General features: G+C 42.7%; 1 protein-coding gene across 1 annotated transcript in view; it reads left to right on the top strand.

The window, feature by feature from the left end:
- Positions 1–265: 265 nt before the first annotated feature.
- The window catches only part of LOC128691587 (glutamate receptor ionotropic, delta-1-like), a 56,520-nt gene continuing 34,722 nt past the window's right edge, over positions 266–22,063 (top strand). Inside the window, exons 1-7 of the mRNA XM_070088964.1 lie at positions 266–403; positions 5,801–5,917; positions 6,064–6,287; positions 7,844–7,972; positions 8,762–8,920; positions 12,353–12,443; positions 13,249–13,543. Coding sequence (XP_069945065.1) covers positions 266–403; positions 5,801–5,917; positions 6,064–6,287; positions 7,844–7,972; positions 8,762–8,920; positions 12,353–12,443; positions 13,249–13,543 — 1,153 coding nt within the window. The remainder of the gene's footprint in view (positions 404–5,800; positions 5,918–6,063; positions 6,288–7,843; positions 7,973–8,761; positions 8,921–12,352; positions 12,444–13,248; positions 13,544–22,063) is intronic.

Below are 22,063 nucleotides of genomic sequence, written 5' to 3'. Positions count from 1 at the left end.
TGTCCATGTATTGTTTGTAATGGCTTGATAAAGCTCCTGGAGAGCGAAACGTTGCCACAATAAATGTCACATTATTTGCACTTGTGTCCTTTTACTTTACAAAATTTACTAAATAATATAAATCAAAGAACTGTCACATTTTATGATAGTTTGGTGTGAATATCATCTGGATCACAATGAGGTTTAGTCCCTGAGTTACACAATCCACTCATTTCATTAGATTCTACGCAATTTATTAGATACAGAGGTGTATAGAGGAGTCTTAATGGTAACTGAGATCTACCTGTGGATGAGTATTTCATGGTCGACGGAGTACCTTGTCTGGAGACCCAAGGTGCAGCAGATACGAGGAACTAGAATTGAATCTTATAAAGTGAATTACCCAGAGGCGGATCTGGCGAAGGTGCCAGGGAGGTCATGGCTTCCCTTCCGTCGTCCCTCCCGGGTTTATCTCTGATTGTTTTTTTTTTTCTTTTTTAGTTTAAAAAGGTGTTTAAAAATCGGTCGAGATTGTTACTAGTATTAAATTAAATATTTCTTAACACTTAAAACCCATGAATTCATTCTACAAAAATATCTCCTGAGTGCTATCACCTCCAATCCTGGGCATAGGCAAGGATAACCTTGCCTATGCATGTGCAACAGTTGGGTATCTTTATTAATGAAACGTTTCGCCTTCACAGTAGGCTTCTTCAGTCAGATACAGAGGGAGCAGGAGTCATGAAATAAAGATGATGTAATCATCAACTTTGGAAATATAGTATTTGAGGTGGTCAGTCACTCAGCCTGGAGAAGAGTTCAGCTTCATGGTCTGGAACGATATGAAGATGAAGCCTGGGAACGAAGTCTTAAATACTGTCGAAGGTGAAGTGGAAGATCTCTAAGATGTTGTAAGGGACGGGATCCACTTGTGGAAGTAAGAAGGCAAGTCCATCTGAAAACCAACCTTTCTCACTCAAAACTAGTACATACGTGATGAAATAATGGAAGATGTTGAAGACTGAGACACTTATGCAACATATGGGAATCTTTATTGAAGAAACGTTTCGCCACACAGTGGCTTCATCAGTCCAATACAAAGTACAAAGGTGTAAGGAGAGGAGGAGTTTGAGGTAATCAGTCCCTCAGCCTTGAGTCGATGTGTTCAGTCCATCAATCTTGTAGAAAGTACAGCATAGGACCGTAAAAGTGACTTATATACTGTAGTCAGGTGAGGCGAAGCAGGAGGCGGGGTTATAGTAGATCCATCCACTAGTCTAAGTAGGTCTTCGTGGCCTTTTCCCGATTTTCTTAAGAGAAATGGAGATTCGTTGTCTTTAAGAGAAATAGAGCTTCTCTTACGCCATGGGAGTTTCCCATTTCCGTCCAGAGAGACTCCCATGGCTCTCTTATTCCACGGTGGCTAGACGGCCCCAGACCTCAGTGGAGTCTTCTACTACAGATTGCCTCTGTACACTTACTTCCGAAATTAACAGTGTCCAACCCCTTTTATGGTTTTGGACTCTGAGGTTCCAACCTCATCTCTTACTGTCCCTACTTCTTCACCTTCCCACTCACATGTTTCAACGTCTACGCGCCCACTCCACTCTAAATCGACGCCACATATCCCTTCTCCAAATCTTTCAACTCCTATACCACATGACATTCCCAAACGTTATTCTCTAAATCTAGACCATTACCTCGAGATTCATCTGAAACTGTTGTGGAGGTGCATTCACTCCCAAGTACAGTTGCTCCCTCGCCTGTCCCTCCAGAAATTTCTGCCTTCCAAGACATCTCGACCCCTTCGGCGTCTTCGTCGTCTCTCCAGTTTTTACCCAAACTTCATGTTCTCCCTCCGCCACCAAGCTTTCTCCGCCTTCTCTCTCATCTGACACTAATAAAGCCATCTCCACGTTTATCGAGGAGACAACATCTATGTTGGGCACGGTCCATTTCCCCGACACTTCACATTCTCACCTTAAGTGCTCTTCTTCACACCGCCTTTCTTCATACCATTCCAATACTTTACTCCTTGCTAGTTACCCAGTGCCTCCGCATGACTTTACTGACCCTCCTTGCCCGTAGACACCTGCAAAATTTTACTGTTACACTATTAGCCGATCATGGATTATGTACAGTGGAATATTCGAGGCCTCTTGGGTAATCGAGGAGAGCTTCAGGTGTTGCTCTTCCAGCTTTTTCCTGTTTGTGTCTGTTTGCAAGAACCAAAATTGCGCTCCGCTGTTTTCCGTCCCATCCCGGGCTATATCTTATTACATTCATCGGATCCTTTTCCCACATTCTCGAGTCCTTGCCCATACTTCGCTGCATTATGCTGCAGTCCGTGTCTACTTGAACAAATGGTATACAGTCTGCTCATTATATCTTTCTCCTCGGCCATTATCTATTTCTGATGTGGCATTTCTGATTTCTTCCCTTACTCCTCTCTTCTTATTAGGAGATTTTAATGCTCATGATTTTCTCTGGGTAAGGTCTCACTGTGACTCATGGGGATCAATTAGAGGCTCTTTTCGCTACTCTTCCTCTCCATGTTTCATATACACGTACTCTCACTCATTTCGACCATCGAACTCAATTTGTTCCCCCTCAATTGCACTCTGCTTTCTCTGGTCTGTGCTCCCTCATTTACTTGACTGCAATCATTTTCTTATCCTACTTCTCATAAATATTCTCGCCCTTCTCGTAGCCCACATTAGCGAATTTAACCATTTACTCACGTCAAACTGTTCGAAGTGAATAACCTCCTTTGTCCTCAACTGCTAAGGTATTATAATTATTTTGGTCCGTGGTTTTAATCACACCCTCGAATACAATCCTCAAACCTTGGGTAGACACCCTCAGTATTGTGTGCCTTGGTCGTCGTCTGCTTGTGCTCGTGCAGTGAGTATGAAACGTGCTGCATGGGGCCGATATCATTACAAAAGTTTAACCACAGAGCGTCTCCTTGATTTTAAACGTGGAAAGGCCGTTTTCCGACGTGTCATCTGAGAAGTTAAACGCACTTGTTGGCGGGATTATGTTTCTACAGTCGCTTAGATACCTATGTTCGTAATGCCCTTGCTAGTAACCACTCAGTTATCTCAGTCTTTTTTCATCTTGAAACGACATATGACACTACTTAAAGATATAACATCTTGACCCAGACTCATTCCGAGTGGCTCATTACCTCCGAGGCAATCTGCCACTTTTCTTTAACTTCTTATCTGAGAGACATTTTCGTATTCGGGTTAATAATATGTTTTCCCTGGACTTTGTCCAAGCTGAAGGTGTCTCTCAAATATGTGTCCTTAGCACCACCTTTTTTTCTACAAGCTATTAATGATCTGGCCTCTGTTCTCCCATCTAATATTTGGTCATCACTTTATGTTGATGATTTTGCTTTAGCTTGTGCAGGCGCTAACTGTCGCCCAGTAGCAGCCTCACTCCGGAATGCTGTCAACCGTGTTTCCCATTGGGCCAGTACTCATGGGTTTAAATTTTCTGGTGCTAAAACGCACCAAATTACTTTAACCAGATGTTCTGTTGTCTCTGATACTCCATTGCAGCAGTATGGCTCACGTATCCCTGAACGTGATGCCGTCAGATTTCTCGACCTTCTGTTCGATCGCCGGTTGTCCTGGAAACCACATATTACCTCCCTTAAAGCAACTTGCCATAGCCGGCTGAACCTCCTTAAAACCCTATCTCATCTTTCGTGAGGGAGAAGATCGTTGAACTCTCCTTCGACTCTGTTCAACCCAAATTTTATCGAAACTAACTATGACAATCAGATATATTCTGCGGCCTTTCCCGTACCTCTTTCTAAACTTGATCCCATCCATCATCAAGGATTAGGTTTGTTTATGTGCTTGTCGTTCCTTCCCTGTCGAGAGTTTATATGCAGAAGCGAATGTTCCATTCTTGAATGATCGACGTGATGCCCACTCCCTCCGTTATTTTGAACGCTATCGTGACCTTCACGATCCTTCTACATACAGGATAGTAACGGACGTTTAGTAGAAGTCAGTTATTTGTTCAACGCCCCTGTTTACTCCATCTCTTTTCTATGCGTCTTCACTCGCTCTTGACTTCTCTTCAGTTGCCAGATTAGTATGTTCATCTAGCATAGTTCGGGTCTGTTCTTACCCACTGCCGTGAGCGAGAGCTTAAATACATGCGGTTGTTTCTCGTTCACTTTTTCCTAACCACTTCCTGACTCAGTCTCATGCCGTTGCAGTTTACACTGATGGTTCTAAATCCTCTGTCGTTGTCGGGTTTGTGGCAGTGTTCCCGGACAGTTACCCGTATTGCATTCAGGCCTACTTCAGCATTTGTAGTAGTCTCAGACTCCTTTAGTGCTCTGCAAGCTATGCAAAATTTAATTCACCTTATCCCCTAGTTGTTCGTATACAACTTCGGTTGCTCCACATTTCTAGCAAAAACAAAGAAATCGTTGTGTGCTGGGTCCCTGGTCATGTTGCTGTTCAGGGCAACGAGCAGGCAGACTCTGCTGCGACTTTGCTGCATTCTCTGATTATTTTGCTGTAATTCGTAACCGTTAGCCACAATGTTGGCCTGAAGTAATTCATAACAAATTACACACTGTCAAGCCGAGTTTAGGATCCTAGTCGCCTTTTCATCGATGTCGTAGTTGGGAGACTACACTTTCCCATCTTGACATCAGGTACAGATGTTTCAGTCATGGGTATTATTACGGACACAGGTATAGTATGACCTGCGTACCTGGTCGTAATGGCATTAAAGTGGAGAAAACAAAACTCAATAATAGTATACGACTTGTATTTTCCTTCACTAATTATAAGAAGTTGATATTTACAATTATATGCACAACGTACATTATGTACAGCGGTGAAATAGTAGGTGAACAACAAGGCAAAACAAGAAGGTAAAAGAAACAGCCAGAGAATGCACCGTGCTCGACCAGCAGCCCAGAGAAGTCTGTTAATTCGCTTGGCACAAGTGAACAACATTGCATTAGTTTTGATGGGCTTGTCTGTGACTGGCTGATGAACCAAGGTACTGATTTAACGACGGGTATCCTATTGATCGTTAAATCCTTATCAACTGGTTCGTTGGTCAGGAGGCAGCCTATGCAGGAGTGTGACATACCCCGAATAAAATGTAACATACTCGTAGCATTCTACATGTATCTCATGGAGAGGCGCCCAGTTCCACTCTGTGTGAATTATCAGGTTCAAGTTTCAGTTTGCCATGTTCTATTGGACTGTCCAGTGTATCAGCGAGCATGCAGAATTTACCTTCGATGTGGTCACCGCTCTAACGCTCTTACTTTATCTTCCCTCCTCGCTGACGGCCCCACCGTTGACACAGACTCTCTCTTTGACTTTTTGACAGCAACAGATTAATTACACAACCTTTGATTATACTTCCTTTTGCTCTGCTCACCTCCCTTACAAATTTACCTCCAAAATACTCTCCACTCTTCCTAGTTTCCGCTCAATCATATTACACAGTTCACACGCCCTACCCTGCAGCGCTCTATGGCCCTGGTGGGTTTAGCACTTGGTTTTGATTGTAATAATATATTCTTTCCAAAATTTTGAGCAAATATTTACGTACTGAATCGGTGCTCTTGTTTTCAAACCTATTTACTCTGTGTGGTGGGAAGCATAATAAGCCATGTTGTTTATATTACGTCATCTCACAGAACTTTCTGTGAAATGACTGTTATGGACGACGTAGGCCATGAACGAGATTTGTTTGGTATATTTTGGGGTCATATAACTAGCAAACAATATACTAATTTCGAATAATGTATTTTATTTATTCCTGTCAGATAACAGATCATCTGCTAATCCCAGGAGGAGCTGCATTTTTTGAAGCAGTAATTAATGGCTCGAATTTCAACCAGAGGGACATGGACTTCTCATTCCTGGTTGACAATGTTAAAATGGTAGGCTGTTTTTCCATTGGTAGGTAAGAGATTGTTTACATTGTTGCCGCATTAGCAAGTATTTTCTTGTTACTCAGAGTAACATTATGATTATGCCGATTACTGACAGCTTAGGAGATTACTGACGACAATTTCTACATGAACAGCTGCGGAAGTTGTCATCATACACAACAGTTGTGGTGATAAGTGACGAGGCAACCTTCCTCGCCGCCTTCGTCAAGTGGTCCGTCAAGGGGCGCCTCATGGTGTGGTCGATGAGGCTCCTCATCCTCACTCACTCTCGCCTCATGGAGCTGCAGGATCTCCACACAACCTTGTCCAACCTCAACTCTATGTTGGTTATTATCAACGACGACACAACGAATATCAGGTAATATGTGTTTTGTTATATATACTTAAATAAAGATAATAACCCTTGACGAGGACACACACACATTATATAAAGATGGATGAGAGACATAATTTGGGTCCTTCACTAATATGTAATATGCCCATTGTTTTTCTTAATATATTGGAGAGCAAATCATATGTAGCGCCTAAAATCAGAATAACCTTAAAGAAGTCAGAGACAACCTATAAGAAGATTTTGAGAGGCTGCAGAACTTGCAAAACAAGCATCTCCTAGAAATTACTCTAAACATGTGCTGGGACATATAAATCAGAGAGGCTGAATGAATACTAGATAATACAAGCTAGGAGAGAAGCTACTTAAAGCAAGTAACGAGAAGCACTTTACACAATTTGTTACTTTCACGATATGGTAAACAAAATTATATCACGAACATAACCTAACATAATTTTCATACGAGACCTATTATCCCTCGTGTCATTCTCTGCATCTGCGGCTCCCATATCCTTGAAGATGTGATCAAATTTCTTGGCCTGTTTCATCGGTGAGTGTCCTGGAAGTCTCACCTGTTTCATCGGTGAGTGTCCTGGAAGTCTCACCTGTTTCATCGGTGAGTGTCCTGGAAGTCTCATCTGTTTCATCGGTGAGTGTCCTGGAAGTGTCACCTGTTTCATCGGTGAGTGTCCTGGAAGTGTCACCTGTTTCATCGGTGAGTGTCCTGGAAGTCTCACCTGTTTCATCGGTGAGTGTCCTGGAAGTCTCACCTGTTTCATCGGTGAGTGTCCTGGAAGTGTCACCTGTTTCATCGGTGAGTGTCCTGGAAGTCTCACCTGTTTCATCGGTGAGTGTCCTGGAAGTCTCACCTGTTTCATCGGTGAGTGTCCTGGAAGTCTCACCTGTTTCATCGGTGAGTGTCCTGGAAGTCTCATCTGTTTCATCGGTGAGTGTCCTGGAAGTCTCACCTGTTGCATCGGTGAGTGTCCTGGAAGTCTCACCTGTTTCATCGGTGAGTGTCCTGGAAGTCTCACCTGTTTCATCGGTGAGTGTCCTGGAAGTGTCACCTGTTTCATCGGTGAGTGTCCTGGAAGTGTCACCTGTTTCATCGGTGAGTGTCCTGGAAGTGTCACCTGTTTCATCGGTGAGTGTCCTGGAAGTCTCACCTGTTTCATCGGTGAGTGTCCTGGAAGTCTCACCTGTTTCATCGGTGAGTGTCCTGGAAGTCTCACCTGTTTCATCGGTGAGTGTCCTGGAAGTCTCACCTGTTTCATCGGTGAGTGTCCTGGAAGTCTCACCTGTTGCATCGGTGAGTGTCCTGGAAGTCTCACCTGTTGCATCGGTGAATATCTGGTATCTGAAAATAGGTATTTTCATATAATTACACACACATACAGGGCCAGGAGCTGCGTCTCGACCCCTGCAACCACAATTTGGTGAATACACACACATATACTCAATGACACATACACAGTCACACACACACACTCGCGCACACATATACGGGGTCAGGAGCCTACAACCACAAATAGGTGTGTACACACATATGTAGTAAATCATACATGTATACCTTCCTGTTATAGGTGCAGTGTTTACGTCCAGCTGCCGTATAGTCCGCGGGGATCCCAGGTTGTGCAGGTGGCCTCCTGGACACCTCGTCGTGGCCTCCACCTCACCTCACACCTCCCACTCTTCCCGGAAAAGTTCTCTAAGTGAGTTTGAGAAGACAGGCGATCTGAACAATGCAAGACAAGCCATTATACACACACACCCCCACCCACCCCCACCCACCCCCACCCACCACCCACCCCCGCCCACCCCCGCCCACCCCCACCCAACCCCACCCACCCCCACCCACCCCCGCCCACCCCCGCCCACCCCCGCCCACCCTCACCCACCCCCGCCCACCCCCACCCACCCCCACCCACCCCCACCCTCCCCCGCCCACCCTCACCCACCCCCGCCCACCCCCACCCACCCCCACCCATCCCCACCCACCCCCGCCCACCCCCGCCCACCCCCACCCACCCACACCCACCCCCACCCAACCCCACCCATCCCCACCCACCCCCACCCACCCCCGCCCACCCCCACCCACCCACACCCACCCACACCCACACCCACCCACCCCCACCCACCCCCACCCACCCCCACCCACCCCCACCCACCCCCACTCACCCACACCCACCCACACCCACCCCCACCCACCTTCTCTCACACACACACACACACTCTCACACACACACACACACACACACACACACACACACACACACACACACACACACACACACACACACACACACACACACACACACACACACACACACACACACACACACACACACACACACACACACACACACACACACACAGCATATTACAATCAATTTAATTTTTCAAATCTAAAATATTTATGAAACACAATAAAATGAGCAAGAAGACGTCAAGTAACATATAAAAATTGAACAATTTTGTACCTTCTACCTCGACTCTCGTAGGTTCCACCACCGACCGAATTTACTGGTGGCGCTCGAAGAGTCTGGCTATGTTAGGTTAGTGATTATAAATGATCCTCAAGGCTCCGGAGCTCCCAAGTTTCGATTCCAGGGTTCCATGGTGAAGGTGATAGAATACCTTGCTGGTGCACTTAACTTCACGTAAGTAAACCTATTGTATATGGTAGGAAAAGCAGTGAATATACATGTCAGTGTGCGTAAACCTGCAGAAGAAACTTCAGAGTCAGTCAAAGGTTGGTGGACACCAACATCTAGCCTTTACACAATGGCATGTACAGTCTCTGCTTTTCCAGGTATGCACAGTTTGTTAGGAGAAGTGTTCTTATTTCTTCCTCCATTTCTGTTTCTGACATGTCTGTTCTAAGCATTTTGTTTTCTCATTATAGATATCGTCCTGATGTTATAATTTTAATAATAATTTCCATCCTATCGATAGTTCACTTGTTTTTCGCCAACTCCCTCACTTAGTAGCAATATGGTTCCTATTTCTTCTCCTGATTCTTCAGGTACCTTCTCCAGTTCCTGCTCATTTTGCTGTATTTAGTATAATGGTGGACTTGCCACATCCTATTTTTGGACAGACTTAAAGAATACACAAACTTGCTCTTATGTCTTCCACTAACAATACTTTTTTCAATAAATCATCGTTATCTCACAACCAGGTTCCCCGTTAAACTATATAATTCTCTTTGCTCCTTCACAGACGTCATCATGATGAATCAGCTAAACGCAACATTCCTAAAAAGAATCTTAATTCCAGTTTTGTTCCTGTTGGTCTCTCAGTATATTATCAAACAATTTAATAGTAATAGCATTTGTGCCTTGGACCTGAGAGGGGTATGAAAGTATAACATACTGACAAGCAGTGAAAAAATATGCTACCAATTTATGACATGTTTAATGGAAAACTTTCGGTCCTGGTCACTGCAAAAGTACAAGGAGTCAGAAAAACATGAGCCTAAATACTCGGGAAAACCCATGAGCAAAAATAACCTCTGTTTAATTTCCACCTGACTGCCATGTCTGGTGATGTGATGCTCAACTAATGATTGTGTACTAATGTGGCGGAGATACTGTAGCTTCTTGCTTCTGTATGACTGGCCCATGCTAAACGGATTCTTCTGTAACTCCCACGTTTAACAACACTGTTGTCAAACATATTTTTTTAGGAGGGTAAGAAATATTGTCCAAACTGACAAAGGAATAAACAAGGTTACCAGATTCAATGTTTCAGTAAGATTACGAACTACTCGTTTCTGGCCATACTTGTTAATTAAGTCTCTTCTCATACTGAGAAGATGATAAGACGCATGTACAACACCTGGATAAATTTACTCTGCAGGTGTTTCGCGATCCAATGGCCTTCTCAGTTTGATACCGATATTACATATTTTAGGTAGTGGAAGTAAGGTAATCAGTCCCACAGCCTTGATGAGGTGTTCACTCTTCGAACTTAGGTCACTGTGAAGCAGAGGAAGATGGACACTTATTGTATCACGTAATTGTAGTAATTAAGATTATTATTATTATTATTATTATTATTATTATTATTATTATTATTATTATTATTATTATTATTATTATTATTATTAAAATTGTTACTATTATTATATACTGGAGTCAGGAGTAATTGAAGGCATCATCATAGGTGTGCGGGGCCCGCTAGTGGAAATAGGTCTTCCCACGAGTTAAAGATGCAGGAAAACAGATCTCTAGATGGTTTAATGCTGAGCTTACAGTGTCAAAGACTCCCGAGAGTCTCTTAGCGAGGTGGGTGACCAGTCTCTGGGGGACGCTGTCTGGACTCGAAGTCATGAGCGGATAGAATGCTCCACTTGTAAGTTTTCGGTAAACCGTGAAGGCTGGCAGGTTTATATATGGAAACTCTCTTTCAATTCAATTCAATTCAATTCAGTTCAAGTTTATTCTCTACAAGGGTTACAATGTGGGGTTTACAGGTTTTGGGTATTGTGTGGTTTACATGTTATAAAATACTAATTACAGAGGGGGCCACTAGGACACCTAGCATGGCTAGGCATTTCGAGCAGACTTAGATTAGTTCTTAACATTAAATCCTTACAGATTATGGAATTAAGGCTAAGTGACTACATCATAATTTGTGAGTTTAGCAATGTGAATGCTTTTGTTTTGGCACAATACAAAGTGTCTATATTGGAGTATCATAGGCAAACTTATGACTAGTTAGGATTTATTATTTTAAGATTAAGATTAGTATTTCTGGGTTTATAGTCAGTGGGTGAGTGAGTGTAAGTGTGAACCACCAGGTGGTTATCATGTAGTTAGTTGTCGGGGTGGATCAGGGAGATAAGATGTTTTCTAACTGTAGCTTTGAAAGTGATGAATGTGTCTGCAGTTCTAGAGTTCTCAGGTAGGGTGTTCCAGATTTTAGGTCCTTTGAAATACATTGAATTTTTGTAAAGGTTTAGTCGAACACGGGGAATGTCATAGAGATGTTTGTGTCTGGTGTTATGCCTGTTGATCCTGTCACAACTATCAAGAAAGCGTTTTAGGTCAAGGTTAATATTGGAATTTAAGGTTCTGTAGATATAGATTGCACAGTAGTAAGTGTGGATGTACTGAACAGGGAGTAAGTTTAGATCTATGAAGAGTGGGGGGGGGGTGTTGCCAGGGATGGGATTTAGTGATTATTCTTACTGCGGCTTTGTGTTGGGTTATTATTGGCTTTAGGTGTGTTGCTGCAGTTGAACCCCAAGCACAGATTGCATAGGTGAGGTATGGATAAATAAGTGAGTGGTATAGTGTGAGAAGGGCAGTTTGCGGCACGTAGTATCATATCTTGGAGAGGATCCCCACCGTTTTGGTTACTTTTTTTGTTATGTGTTGGATATGGGTACTGAAATTTAGGTTGTTGTCGAGGTATAAGCCAAGGAATTTGCCCTCATTATGTCTGGCAATTAGAGTGTTGTCGATCTTAATGTTAAGTTGCGCAACGCCTGCTCTGGTACCAAACATAATATAGTAGGTTTTGTCAGTGTTAAGCGTAAGTTTATTGGCTGTCATCCAAGTCGATATTTTGAGCAGCTCCTCGTTAACAATGGTGTTGAGGGTGGCAAGATTAGGGTGGGAGATGACATAAGTCGTGTCGTCAGCAAAGAGATTGGGTTTCAGGTGTTGGGATATGTTTGGAAGATCATTGATGTAAATGAGGAAGAGCAGGGGTCCAAGGACACTTCCCTGCGGAACCACTAATCAAAATAAACACACATTGATTTTGTCGCTCTAAGTCAATGCTTCAGAAAATCATAAAGAACATATAACTTATTTTTTTAGGAAAAGGTGGTATATCAATCCGAAGCCTAAAAAACGCTAATCCTATATTCTTTCCGTTATGCAACAGTTGTGTCTGCCATCGCTACCTGCTGCTGCACTTGAGGAACTTTCATAAAGACCTGTAAAACATTGCCAGTCTGTGGCTTTTGCTTCTTCCCGGAGCTGCCAATGAATTATAATGCTAATGTATAACGAATTTTCAGCACTGAGGTGCTAGTTACTTATTAGTTACTATATAGACTTAAATATATATCTCACCAGGTACTCCTTCGTGCGACCTCCTGACGGACTCTGGGGCTTAAGACTCGCTAATGGTTCATGGACCGGCATGTTGGGCATGGTGGTGAGGGAGGTCAGTGTAGTGAGGCTTATTCTTTATTCTTAAATATATATATATATATATATATATATATATATATATATATATATATATATATATATATATATATATATATATATATATATATATATATATATATATATATTATCAATGTTAACTTATAAATTAATAATTTTGTACCAAAAGAACCATAGAAAACTTACCTTACCTAACAAGAGTGCAATAATGTAACCAGCCGGGAATCGAACTCCCAATACTTTTGTATGCCTCCCGAGAAGCCCGCAAGAATTGCGAGACAACTTAGTAAACTGGGCCATTAATGCTTCAAACATCAGGAGGTCAGTACCACTGGACAATATCCCACATAAGCCCGCTGAGGTAGGAAGGTCGGTACAGGATCATCCTACAGACTCGTCTACCGTAAATATTTATTGGCTGTTTCTTATACTGCCGATTTGAAAGTCACTGTTTTCCTTCGTTTTCAAATAATTTATGCCGAGTAGGTTGAGATATTATATTACTTTAAAAGTTATTACTTAAATTTTAAGAAGGATGTTGCTACGTTGCTGGTATCACTTTACTGATATTTTTTTCCTTGATGCTGGTGAGGGGCTCTTGATCAAGGGAATTGGATCTGTGCTCCATTTCCCTGAATTGAGCCTAAATACCTTCCCTCCTCCCCTCACATGAGCTGTATAATCCTACGGGTTTAGCGCTCCCTCATGATTATAATTATATAATTTAAGTATGTTAATTACATGTCTTTATAATACATTCCTTTCCATAAATTCATAACGTTTCATCAGTTTCTCTACAGGAAGCAAACATCGCTGCGGGACCTTTTATGCTTGATAGATTTCGTGCCGAGGCAGTGGAATGCACTGTACCAATATTCATAGACTACTGGAGGACCCTGGCGGGTCGAGGTCTTCCAGAGGTGGACCCCTGGGGCTTCCTGTTCCCCCTGGCACCACTGGTGTGGGCGACCATCCTGGGGATGCTGGTGGTGCTTGCTGCTGCAGTGTTCCTTATGTATTCCTGCCGCTCTGTCAGGAATGGCAACAACTGGTTAGAGGTCTCCTTCGGCTACATTCGGATATTATTACAACAAGGTAAATTTTCCCTTCACCTGACCTGTCTTATGTCCTACTCTTCACTTGACATGTCTTCTGTCATACTCTTCACCTGACCTGTCTTCTGTGCTACTCTTCACATGGCCTGTCTTCTGTCCTACTCTTCACATGATCTGTCTTCTGTCCTACTCTTCAAATGGCCTGTCTTCTGTCCTACTCTTCAAATGACCTGTCTTCTGTCCTACTCTTCACATGACCTGTCTTCTGTCCTACTCTTCACATGACCTGTCTTCTGTCCTACTCTTCACATGACCTGTCTTCTGTCCTACTCTTCACATGACCTGTCTTCTGTCCTACTCTTCACATGACCTGTCTTCTGTCCTACTCTTCACATGACCTGTCTTCTGTCCTACTCTTCACTTGACCTGTCTTCTGTCCTACTCTTCACATGACCTGTCTTCTCTCCCAATCTTCACATGACCTGTCATCTGTCCCACTCTTCACATGACCTGTCATCTGTCCCACTCTTCACATGACCTGTCATCTGTCCCACTCTTCACATGACCTGTCATCTGTCCCACTCTTCACATGACCTGTCATCTGTCCCACTCTTCACATGACCTGTCTTCTGTCCCAATCTTCACATGACCTGTCATCTGTCCCACTCTTCACATGACCTGCCATCTGTCCCACTCTTCACATGACCTGTCTTCTGTCCCACTCTTCACATGACCTGTCTTCTGTCCTACTCTTCACATGACCTGTCTTCTGTCCTACTCTTCACATGACCTGTCTTCTGTCCTACTCTTCAAATGACCTGTCTTCTGTCCTACTCTTCACATGACCTGTCTTCTGTCCTACTCTTCACATGACCTGTCTTCTGTCCTACTCTTCACATGACCTGTCTTCTGTCCTACTCTTCACATGACCTGTCTTCTGTCCTACTCTTCACATGACCTGTCTTCTGTCCTACTCTTCAAATGACCTGTCTTCTGTCCAACTCTTCACATGACCTGTCTTCTGTCCTACTCTGACCTGTCTCTGTCTACTCTTCACATGACCTGTCTTCTGTCCTACTCTTCACATGACCTGTCTTCTGTCCTACTCTTCAAATGACCTGTCTTCTGTCCTACTCTTCACATGACCTGTCTTCTGTCCTACTCTTCACATGACCTGTCATCTGTCCCACTCTGCACATGACCTGTCTTATGTCCTACTCTTCAAATGACCTGTCTTCTGTCCTACTCTTCACATGACCTGTCTTCTGTCCTACTCTTCACATGACCTGCCTTGTGTCCTACTCTTCACATGATCCGTCTTCCACCTTCTTCGTCACCTTTTAACCTGAAAGCAGAAATATTCTTGCATTATCGACAACACAATGTTTCTTGGCTCATTATATCGGAAAGTCACGAAATTAATTATAAAACAATCTGAGCTTTGTAAGATGTGTCTGGAACGTCTTTTGCAGTCATACAGTCTAGTTAACATCTTCAACATCTTAAAGATGTTACCAAGAATCATCTTAAGATGTCACAATGCAGTAATCGTTTAATATATATGATAGCTGTTCACTTTAACTATCTTTAACTTTAATGATCTCAAACTTTGTCACCTACTGTTTAAATTTGTTGCACATGTACTCAGTGTTGTCTCCAGGTACGCACTGCCAGACCTGATAAAGATCCTGGTTTGCGAAAGATGATTTAAATAAAATATCCAAACTTTGCAAATATGTCCATTTACATAAACTGATTGTCTGTACGGAATAATATCGTCGGACATTAAAACTCCATAGAAATTCTGTGTAAGTTACCTGAATCTTCTCCACGACTACCTCACTGATACTCAGTTGACACACTGCTCCAAGGAAGTCTTCCTGACACCCATGTACCTTGTTCCAAGGTTCGTAGGTTCGAGTCTCCTTCAGCCAGAGATCAGGGTTTGTATATATATATATTTATATATATATATATATATATATATATATATATATATATATATATATATATATATATATATATATATATATATATATATTATGCAGAAAATTCGGAGTGTGGAAATTAGGAGGTGTGGAGTAAATAAAAGTATTAGTCAGAGGGCTGAAGAAGGGTTGTTGAGGTGGTTTGGTCATTTAGAGAGAATGGATCAAAGTAGAATGACATGGAGAGCGTATAAATCAGTAGGGAAAGGAAGGCGGGGTAGGGGTCGTCCTCGAAATGGTTGGAAGGAAGGGGTAAGGGAGTCTTTGTGGGCGAGGGGCTTGGACTTCCAGCAGGCGTGCATAAGCGTGTTCGATAGGAGTGAATGGAGACGAATGGTATTTGAGACTTGACGAGCTGTTGGAGTGTGAGCAGGGTAATATTTAGTGAAGGGATTCAGGGAAACCGATTATTTTCATATAGTCGGACTTGAGTCCTGGAAATGGGAAGTACAATGCCTGCACTCTAAAGGAGGGGTTTGGGATATTAGCAGTTTGGAGGGATATGTTGTGTATCTTTATACGTATATGCTTCTAAACTGTTGTGTTCTGAGCACCTCTGCAAAAACAGTGATTATGTGTGAGTGAGGTGAAAGTGTTGAATGATGATGAAAGTATTTCCTTTTTGAGGATTTGCTTTCTTTTTGGGTCACCCTGCCTCGGTATGAGACGGTCATCTTTATATATATATATATATATATATATATATATATATATATATATATATATATATATATATATATATATATATATATACATATATATATATATATATATACATATAATATATATATATATATATATGAATATATATATATATATATATTATTTTTTTATTTTATTATCACACCGGCCGATTCCCACCAAGGCAGGGTGGCCCGAAAAAGAAAAACTTTCACCATCATTCACTCCATCACTGTCTTGCCAGAAGGGTGCTTTACACTACAGTTTTTAAACTGCAACATTAACACCCCTCCTTCAGAGTGCAGGCACTGTACTTCCCATCTCCAGGACTCAAGTCCGGCCTGCCGGTTTCCCTGAATCCCTTCATAAATGTTACTTTGCTCACACTCCAACAGCACGTCAAGTATTAAAAACCATTTGTCTCCATTCACTCCTATCAAACACGCTCACGCATGCCTGCTGGAAGTCCAAGCCCCTCGCACACAAAACCTCCTTTACCCCCTCCCTCCAACCCTTCCTAGGCCGACCCCTACCCCGCCTTCCTTCCACTACAGACTGATACACTCTTGAAGTCATTCTGTTTCGCTCCATTCTCTCTACATGTCCGAACCACCTCAACAACCCTTCCTCAGCCCTCTGGACAACAGTTTTGGTAATCCCGCACCTCCTCCTAACTTCCAAACTACGAATTCTCTGCATTATATTCACACCACACATTGCCCTCAGACATGACATCTCCACTGCCTCCAGCCTTCTCCTCGCTGCAACATTCATCACCCACGCTTCACACCCATATAAGAGCGTTGGTAAAACTATACTCTCATACATTCCCCTCTTTGCCTCCAAGGACAAAGTTCTTTGTCTCCACAGACTCCTAAGTGCACCACTCACTCTTTTTCCCTCATCAATTCTATGATCCACCTCATCTTTCATTGACCCATCCGCTGACACGTCCACTCCCAAATATCTGAATACGTTCACCTCCTCCATACTCTCTCCCTCCAATCTGATATTCAATCTTTCATCACCTAATCTTTTTGTTATCCTCATAACCTTACTCTTTCCTGTATTCACCTTTAATTTTCTTCTTTTGCACACCCTACCAAATTCATCCACCAATCTCTGCAACTTCTCTTCAGAATCTCCCAAGAGCACAGTGTCATCAGCAAAGAGCAGCTGTGACAACTCCCACTTTGTGTGTGATTCTTTATCTTTTAACTCCACGCCTCTTGCCAAGACCCTCGCATTTACTTCTCTTACAACCCCATCTATAAATATATTAAACAACCACGGTGACATCACACATCCTTGTCTAAGGCCTACTTTTACTGGGAAAAAATTTCCCTCTTTCCTACATACTCTAACTTGAGCCTCACTATCCTCGTAAAAACTCTTCACTGCTTTCAGTAACCTACCTCCTACACCATACACTTGCAACATCTGCCACATTGCCCCCCTATCCACCCTGTCATACGCCTTTTCCAAATCCATAAATGCCACAAAGACCTCTTTAGCCTTATCTAAATACTGTTCACTTATATGTTTCACTGTAAACACCTGGTCCACACACCCCCTACCTTTCCTAAAGCCTCCTTGTTCATCTGCTATCCTATTCTCCGTCTTACTCTTAATTCTTTAAATTTTAACTCTACCATACACTTTACCAGGTACACTCAACAGACTTATCCCCCTATAATTTTTGCACTCTCTTTTATCCCCTTTGCCTTTATACAAAGGAACTATGCATGCTCTCTGCCAATCCCTAGATACCTTACCCTCTTCCATACATTTATTAAATAATTGCACCAACCACTCCAAAACTATATCCCCACCTGCTTTTAACATTTCTATCTTTATCCCATCAATCCCGGCTGCCTTACCCCCTTTCATTTTACCTACTGCCTCACGAACTTCCCCCACACTCACAACTGGCTCTTCCTCACTCCTACAAGATGTTATTCCTCCTTGCCCTATACACGAAATCACAGCTTCCCTATCTTCATCAACATTTAACAATTCCTCAAAATATTCCCTCCATCTTCCCAATACCTCTAACTCTCCATTTAATAACTCTCCTCTCCTATTTTTAACTGACAAATCCATTTGTTCTCTAGGCTTTCTTAACTTGTTAATCTCACTCCAAAACTTTTTCTTATTTTCAACAAAATTTGTTGATAACATCTCACCCACTCTCTCATTTGCTCTCTTTTTACATTGCTTCACCACTCTCTTAACTTCTCTCTTTTTCTCCATATACTCGTCCCTCCTTGCATCACTTCTACTTTGTAAAAACTTCTCATATGCTAACTTTTTCTCCCTTACTACTCTCTTTACATCATCATTCCACCAATCGCTCCTCTTCCCTCCTGCACCCACTTTCCTGTAACCACAAACTTCTGCTGAACACTCTAACACTACATTTTTAAACCTACCCCATACCTCTTCGACCCCATTGCCTATGCTCTCATTAGCCCATCTATCCTCCAATAGCTGTTTATATCTTACCCTAACTGCCTCCTCTTTTAGTTTATAAACCTTCACCTCTCTCTTCCCTGATGCTTCTATTCTCCTTGTATCCCATCTACCTTTTACTCTCAGTGTAGCTACAACTAGAAAGTGATCTGATATATCTGTGGCCCCTCTATAAACATGTACATCCTGAAGTCTACTCAACAGTCTTTTATCTACCAATACATAATCCAACAAACTACTGTCATTTCGCCCTACATCATATCGTGTATACTTATTTATCCTCTTTTTCTTAAAATATGTATTACCTATAACTAAACCCCTTTCTATACAAAGTTCAATCAAAGGGCTCCCATTATCATTTACACCTGGCACCCCAAACTTACCTACCACACCCTCTCTAAAAGTTTCTCCTACTTTAGCATTCAAGTCCCCTACCACAATTACTCTCTCACTTGGTTCAAAGGCTCCTATACATTCACTTAACATCTCCCAAAATCTCTCTCTCTCCTCTGCATTCCTCTCTTCTCCAGGTGCATACACGCTTATTATGACCCACTTCTCGCATCCAACCTTTACTTTAATCCACATAATTCTTGAATTTACACATTCATATTCTCTTTTCTCCTTCCATAACTGATCATTTAACATTACTGCTACCCCTTCCTTTGCTCTAACTCTCTCAGATACTCCAGATTTAATCCCATTTATTTCCCCCCACTGAAACTCTCCTACCCCCTTCAGCTTTGTTTCGCTTAGGGCCAGGACATCCAACTTCTTTTCATTCATAACATCAGCAATCATCTGTTTCTTGTCATCCGCACTACATCCACGCACATTTAAGCAACCCAGTTTTATAAAGTTTTTCTTCTTCTCTTTTTTAGTAATTGTATACAGGAGAAGGGGTTACTAGCCCATTGCTCCCGGCATTTTAGTCGCCTCATACGACACGCATGGCTTACGGAGGAAAGATTCTTTTCCACTTCCCCATGGACAATAGAAGAAATAAAAAAGAACAAGAGCTATTTAGAAAAAGGAGAAAAACCTAGATGTATGTATATATATATATGCATGTGCGTGTCTGTGAAGTGTGACCAAAGTGTAAGTAGGAGTAGCAAGATATCCCTGTTATCTTAGCGTGTTTATGAGACAGAAAAAGAAACCAGCAATCCTACCATCATGCAAAACAGTTACAGGTTTTTGTTTCACAGTCATCTGGCAGGACGGTAGTACTTCCCTGGGTGGTTGCTGTCTACCAACCTACATATATATATATATATATATGTATATATATATATATATATATATATATATATATATATGCAAGGAATTCGCGAGAGCATGCGAAATATACACAAACACTGATCTCTGGCTGAAGGAGACTCGAACCTACGAACCTTAGGACAAGGTACGCAGTGCTTTACCAATCTACCCACACTGGACCAACACCTTGGCGTGTAGCATGCGCTACACGTTTGATCCAAGGCAGCCAGCTTTCAGGGAGAAGGCTTACAGCTTTTCATCTCATCCCCTGCATGCATCAGCCTTACTAGAGATTTGAACAATGCAAGGAATTCGCGAGAGCATGCGAAATATACACAAACACTGGTCTCTGGCTGAAGGAGACTCGAACCTACGAACCTTAGGACAAGGTACGCAGTGCTTTACCAATCTACCCACACTGGACCAATACCTTGGCGTGTAGCATGCGCTACACGTTTGATCCAAGGCAGCCAGCTTTCAGGGAGAAGGCTTACAGCTTTTCATCTCATCCCCTGCATGCATCAGCCTTACTAGAGATTTGAACAATGCAAGGAATTCGCGAGAGCATGCGAAATATACACAAACACTGATCTCTGGCTGAAGGAGACTCGAACCTACGAACCTTAGGACAAGGTACGCAGTGCTTTACCAGTGCTACCCAGTGTGGGTAGATTGGTAAAGCACTGCGTACCTTGTCCTAAGGTTCGTAGGTTCGAGTCTCCTTCAGCCAGAGATCAGTGTTTGTGTATATTTCGCATGCTCTCGCGAATTCCTTGCATTGTTCAAATCTCTAGTAAGGCTGATGCATGCAGGGGATGAGATGAAAAGCTGTAAGCCTTCTCCCTGAAAGCTGGCTGCCTTGGATCAAACGTGTAGCGCATGCTACACGCCAAGGTATTGGTCCAGTGTGGGTAGATTGGTAAAGCACTGCGTACCTTGTCCTAAGGTTCGTAGGTTCGAGTCTCCTTCAGCCAGAGATCAGTGTTTGTGTATATTTCGCATGCTCTCGCGAATTCCTTGCATTGTTCAAATCTCTAGTAAGGCTGATGCATGCAGGGGATGAGATGAAAAGCTGTAAGCCTTCTCCCTGAAAGCTGGCTGCCTTGGATCAAACGTGTAGCGCATGCTACACGCCAAGGTATTGGTCCAGTGTGGGTAGATTGGTAAAGCACTGCGTACCTTGTCCTAAGGTTCGTAGGTTCGAGTCTCCTTCAGCCAGAGATCAGTGTTTGTGTATATTTCGCATGCTCTCGCGAATTCCTTGCATTGTTCAAATCTCTAGTAAGGCTGATGCATGCAGGGGATGAGATGAAAAGCTGTAAGCCTTCTCCCTGAAAGCTGGCTGCCTTGGATCAAACGTGTAGCGCATGCTACACGCCAAGGTATTGGTCCAGTGTGGGTAGATTGGTAAAGCACTGCGTACCTTGTCCTAAGGTTCGTAGGTTCGAGTCTCCTTCAGCCAGAGATCAGTGTTTGTGTATATTTCGCATGCTCTCGCGAATTCCTTGCATTGTTCAAATCTCTAGTAAGGCTGATGCATGCAGGGTATGAGATGAAAAGCTGTAAGCCTTCTCCCTGAAAGCTGGCTGCCTTGGATCAAACGTGTAGCGCATGCTACACGCCAAGGTATTGGTCCAGTGTGGGTAGATTGGTAAAGCACTGCGTACCTTGTCCTAAGGTTCGTAGGTTCGAGTCTCCTTCAGCCAGAGATCAGTGTTTGTGTATATTTCGCATGCTCTCGCGAATTCCTTGCATTGTTCAAATCTCTAGTAAGGCTGATGCATGCAGGGGATGAGAAGAAAAAGCTGTAAGCCTTCTCCCTGAAAGCTGGCTGCCTTGGATCAAACGTGTAGCGCATGCTACACGCCAAGGTATTGGTCCAGTGTGGGTAGATTGGTAAAGCACTGCGTACCTTGTCCTAAGGTTCGTAGGTTCGAGTCTCCTTCAGCCAGAGATCAGTGTTTATATATATATATATATATATATATATATATATATATATATATATATATATATAATGTAGGGAGGTACCACCTCTGGAACTGTACTGGGGACCCTCATCCTCAGAGAAGACAATAAACGTACCTCAGGGAAAACTCAAGGTTCTCCCCCGGAGTTGTTTGAATATTTTCTTCTCCTACCACCCCCTATATTCTATA

Source organism: Cherax quadricarinatus, chromosome 26 (genome assembly GCF_038502225.1).
Source record: "Cherax quadricarinatus isolate ZL_2023a chromosome 26, ASM3850222v1, whole genome shotgun sequence".
In the NCBI taxonomy this organism is placed as follows: domain Eukaryota; kingdom Metazoa; phylum Arthropoda; class Malacostraca; order Decapoda; family Parastacidae; genus Cherax; species Cherax quadricarinatus.
The sequence above is the reverse complement of the archived record's forward strand: the minus strand, read 5'-3'. Positions and strand labels throughout refer to the sequence as shown.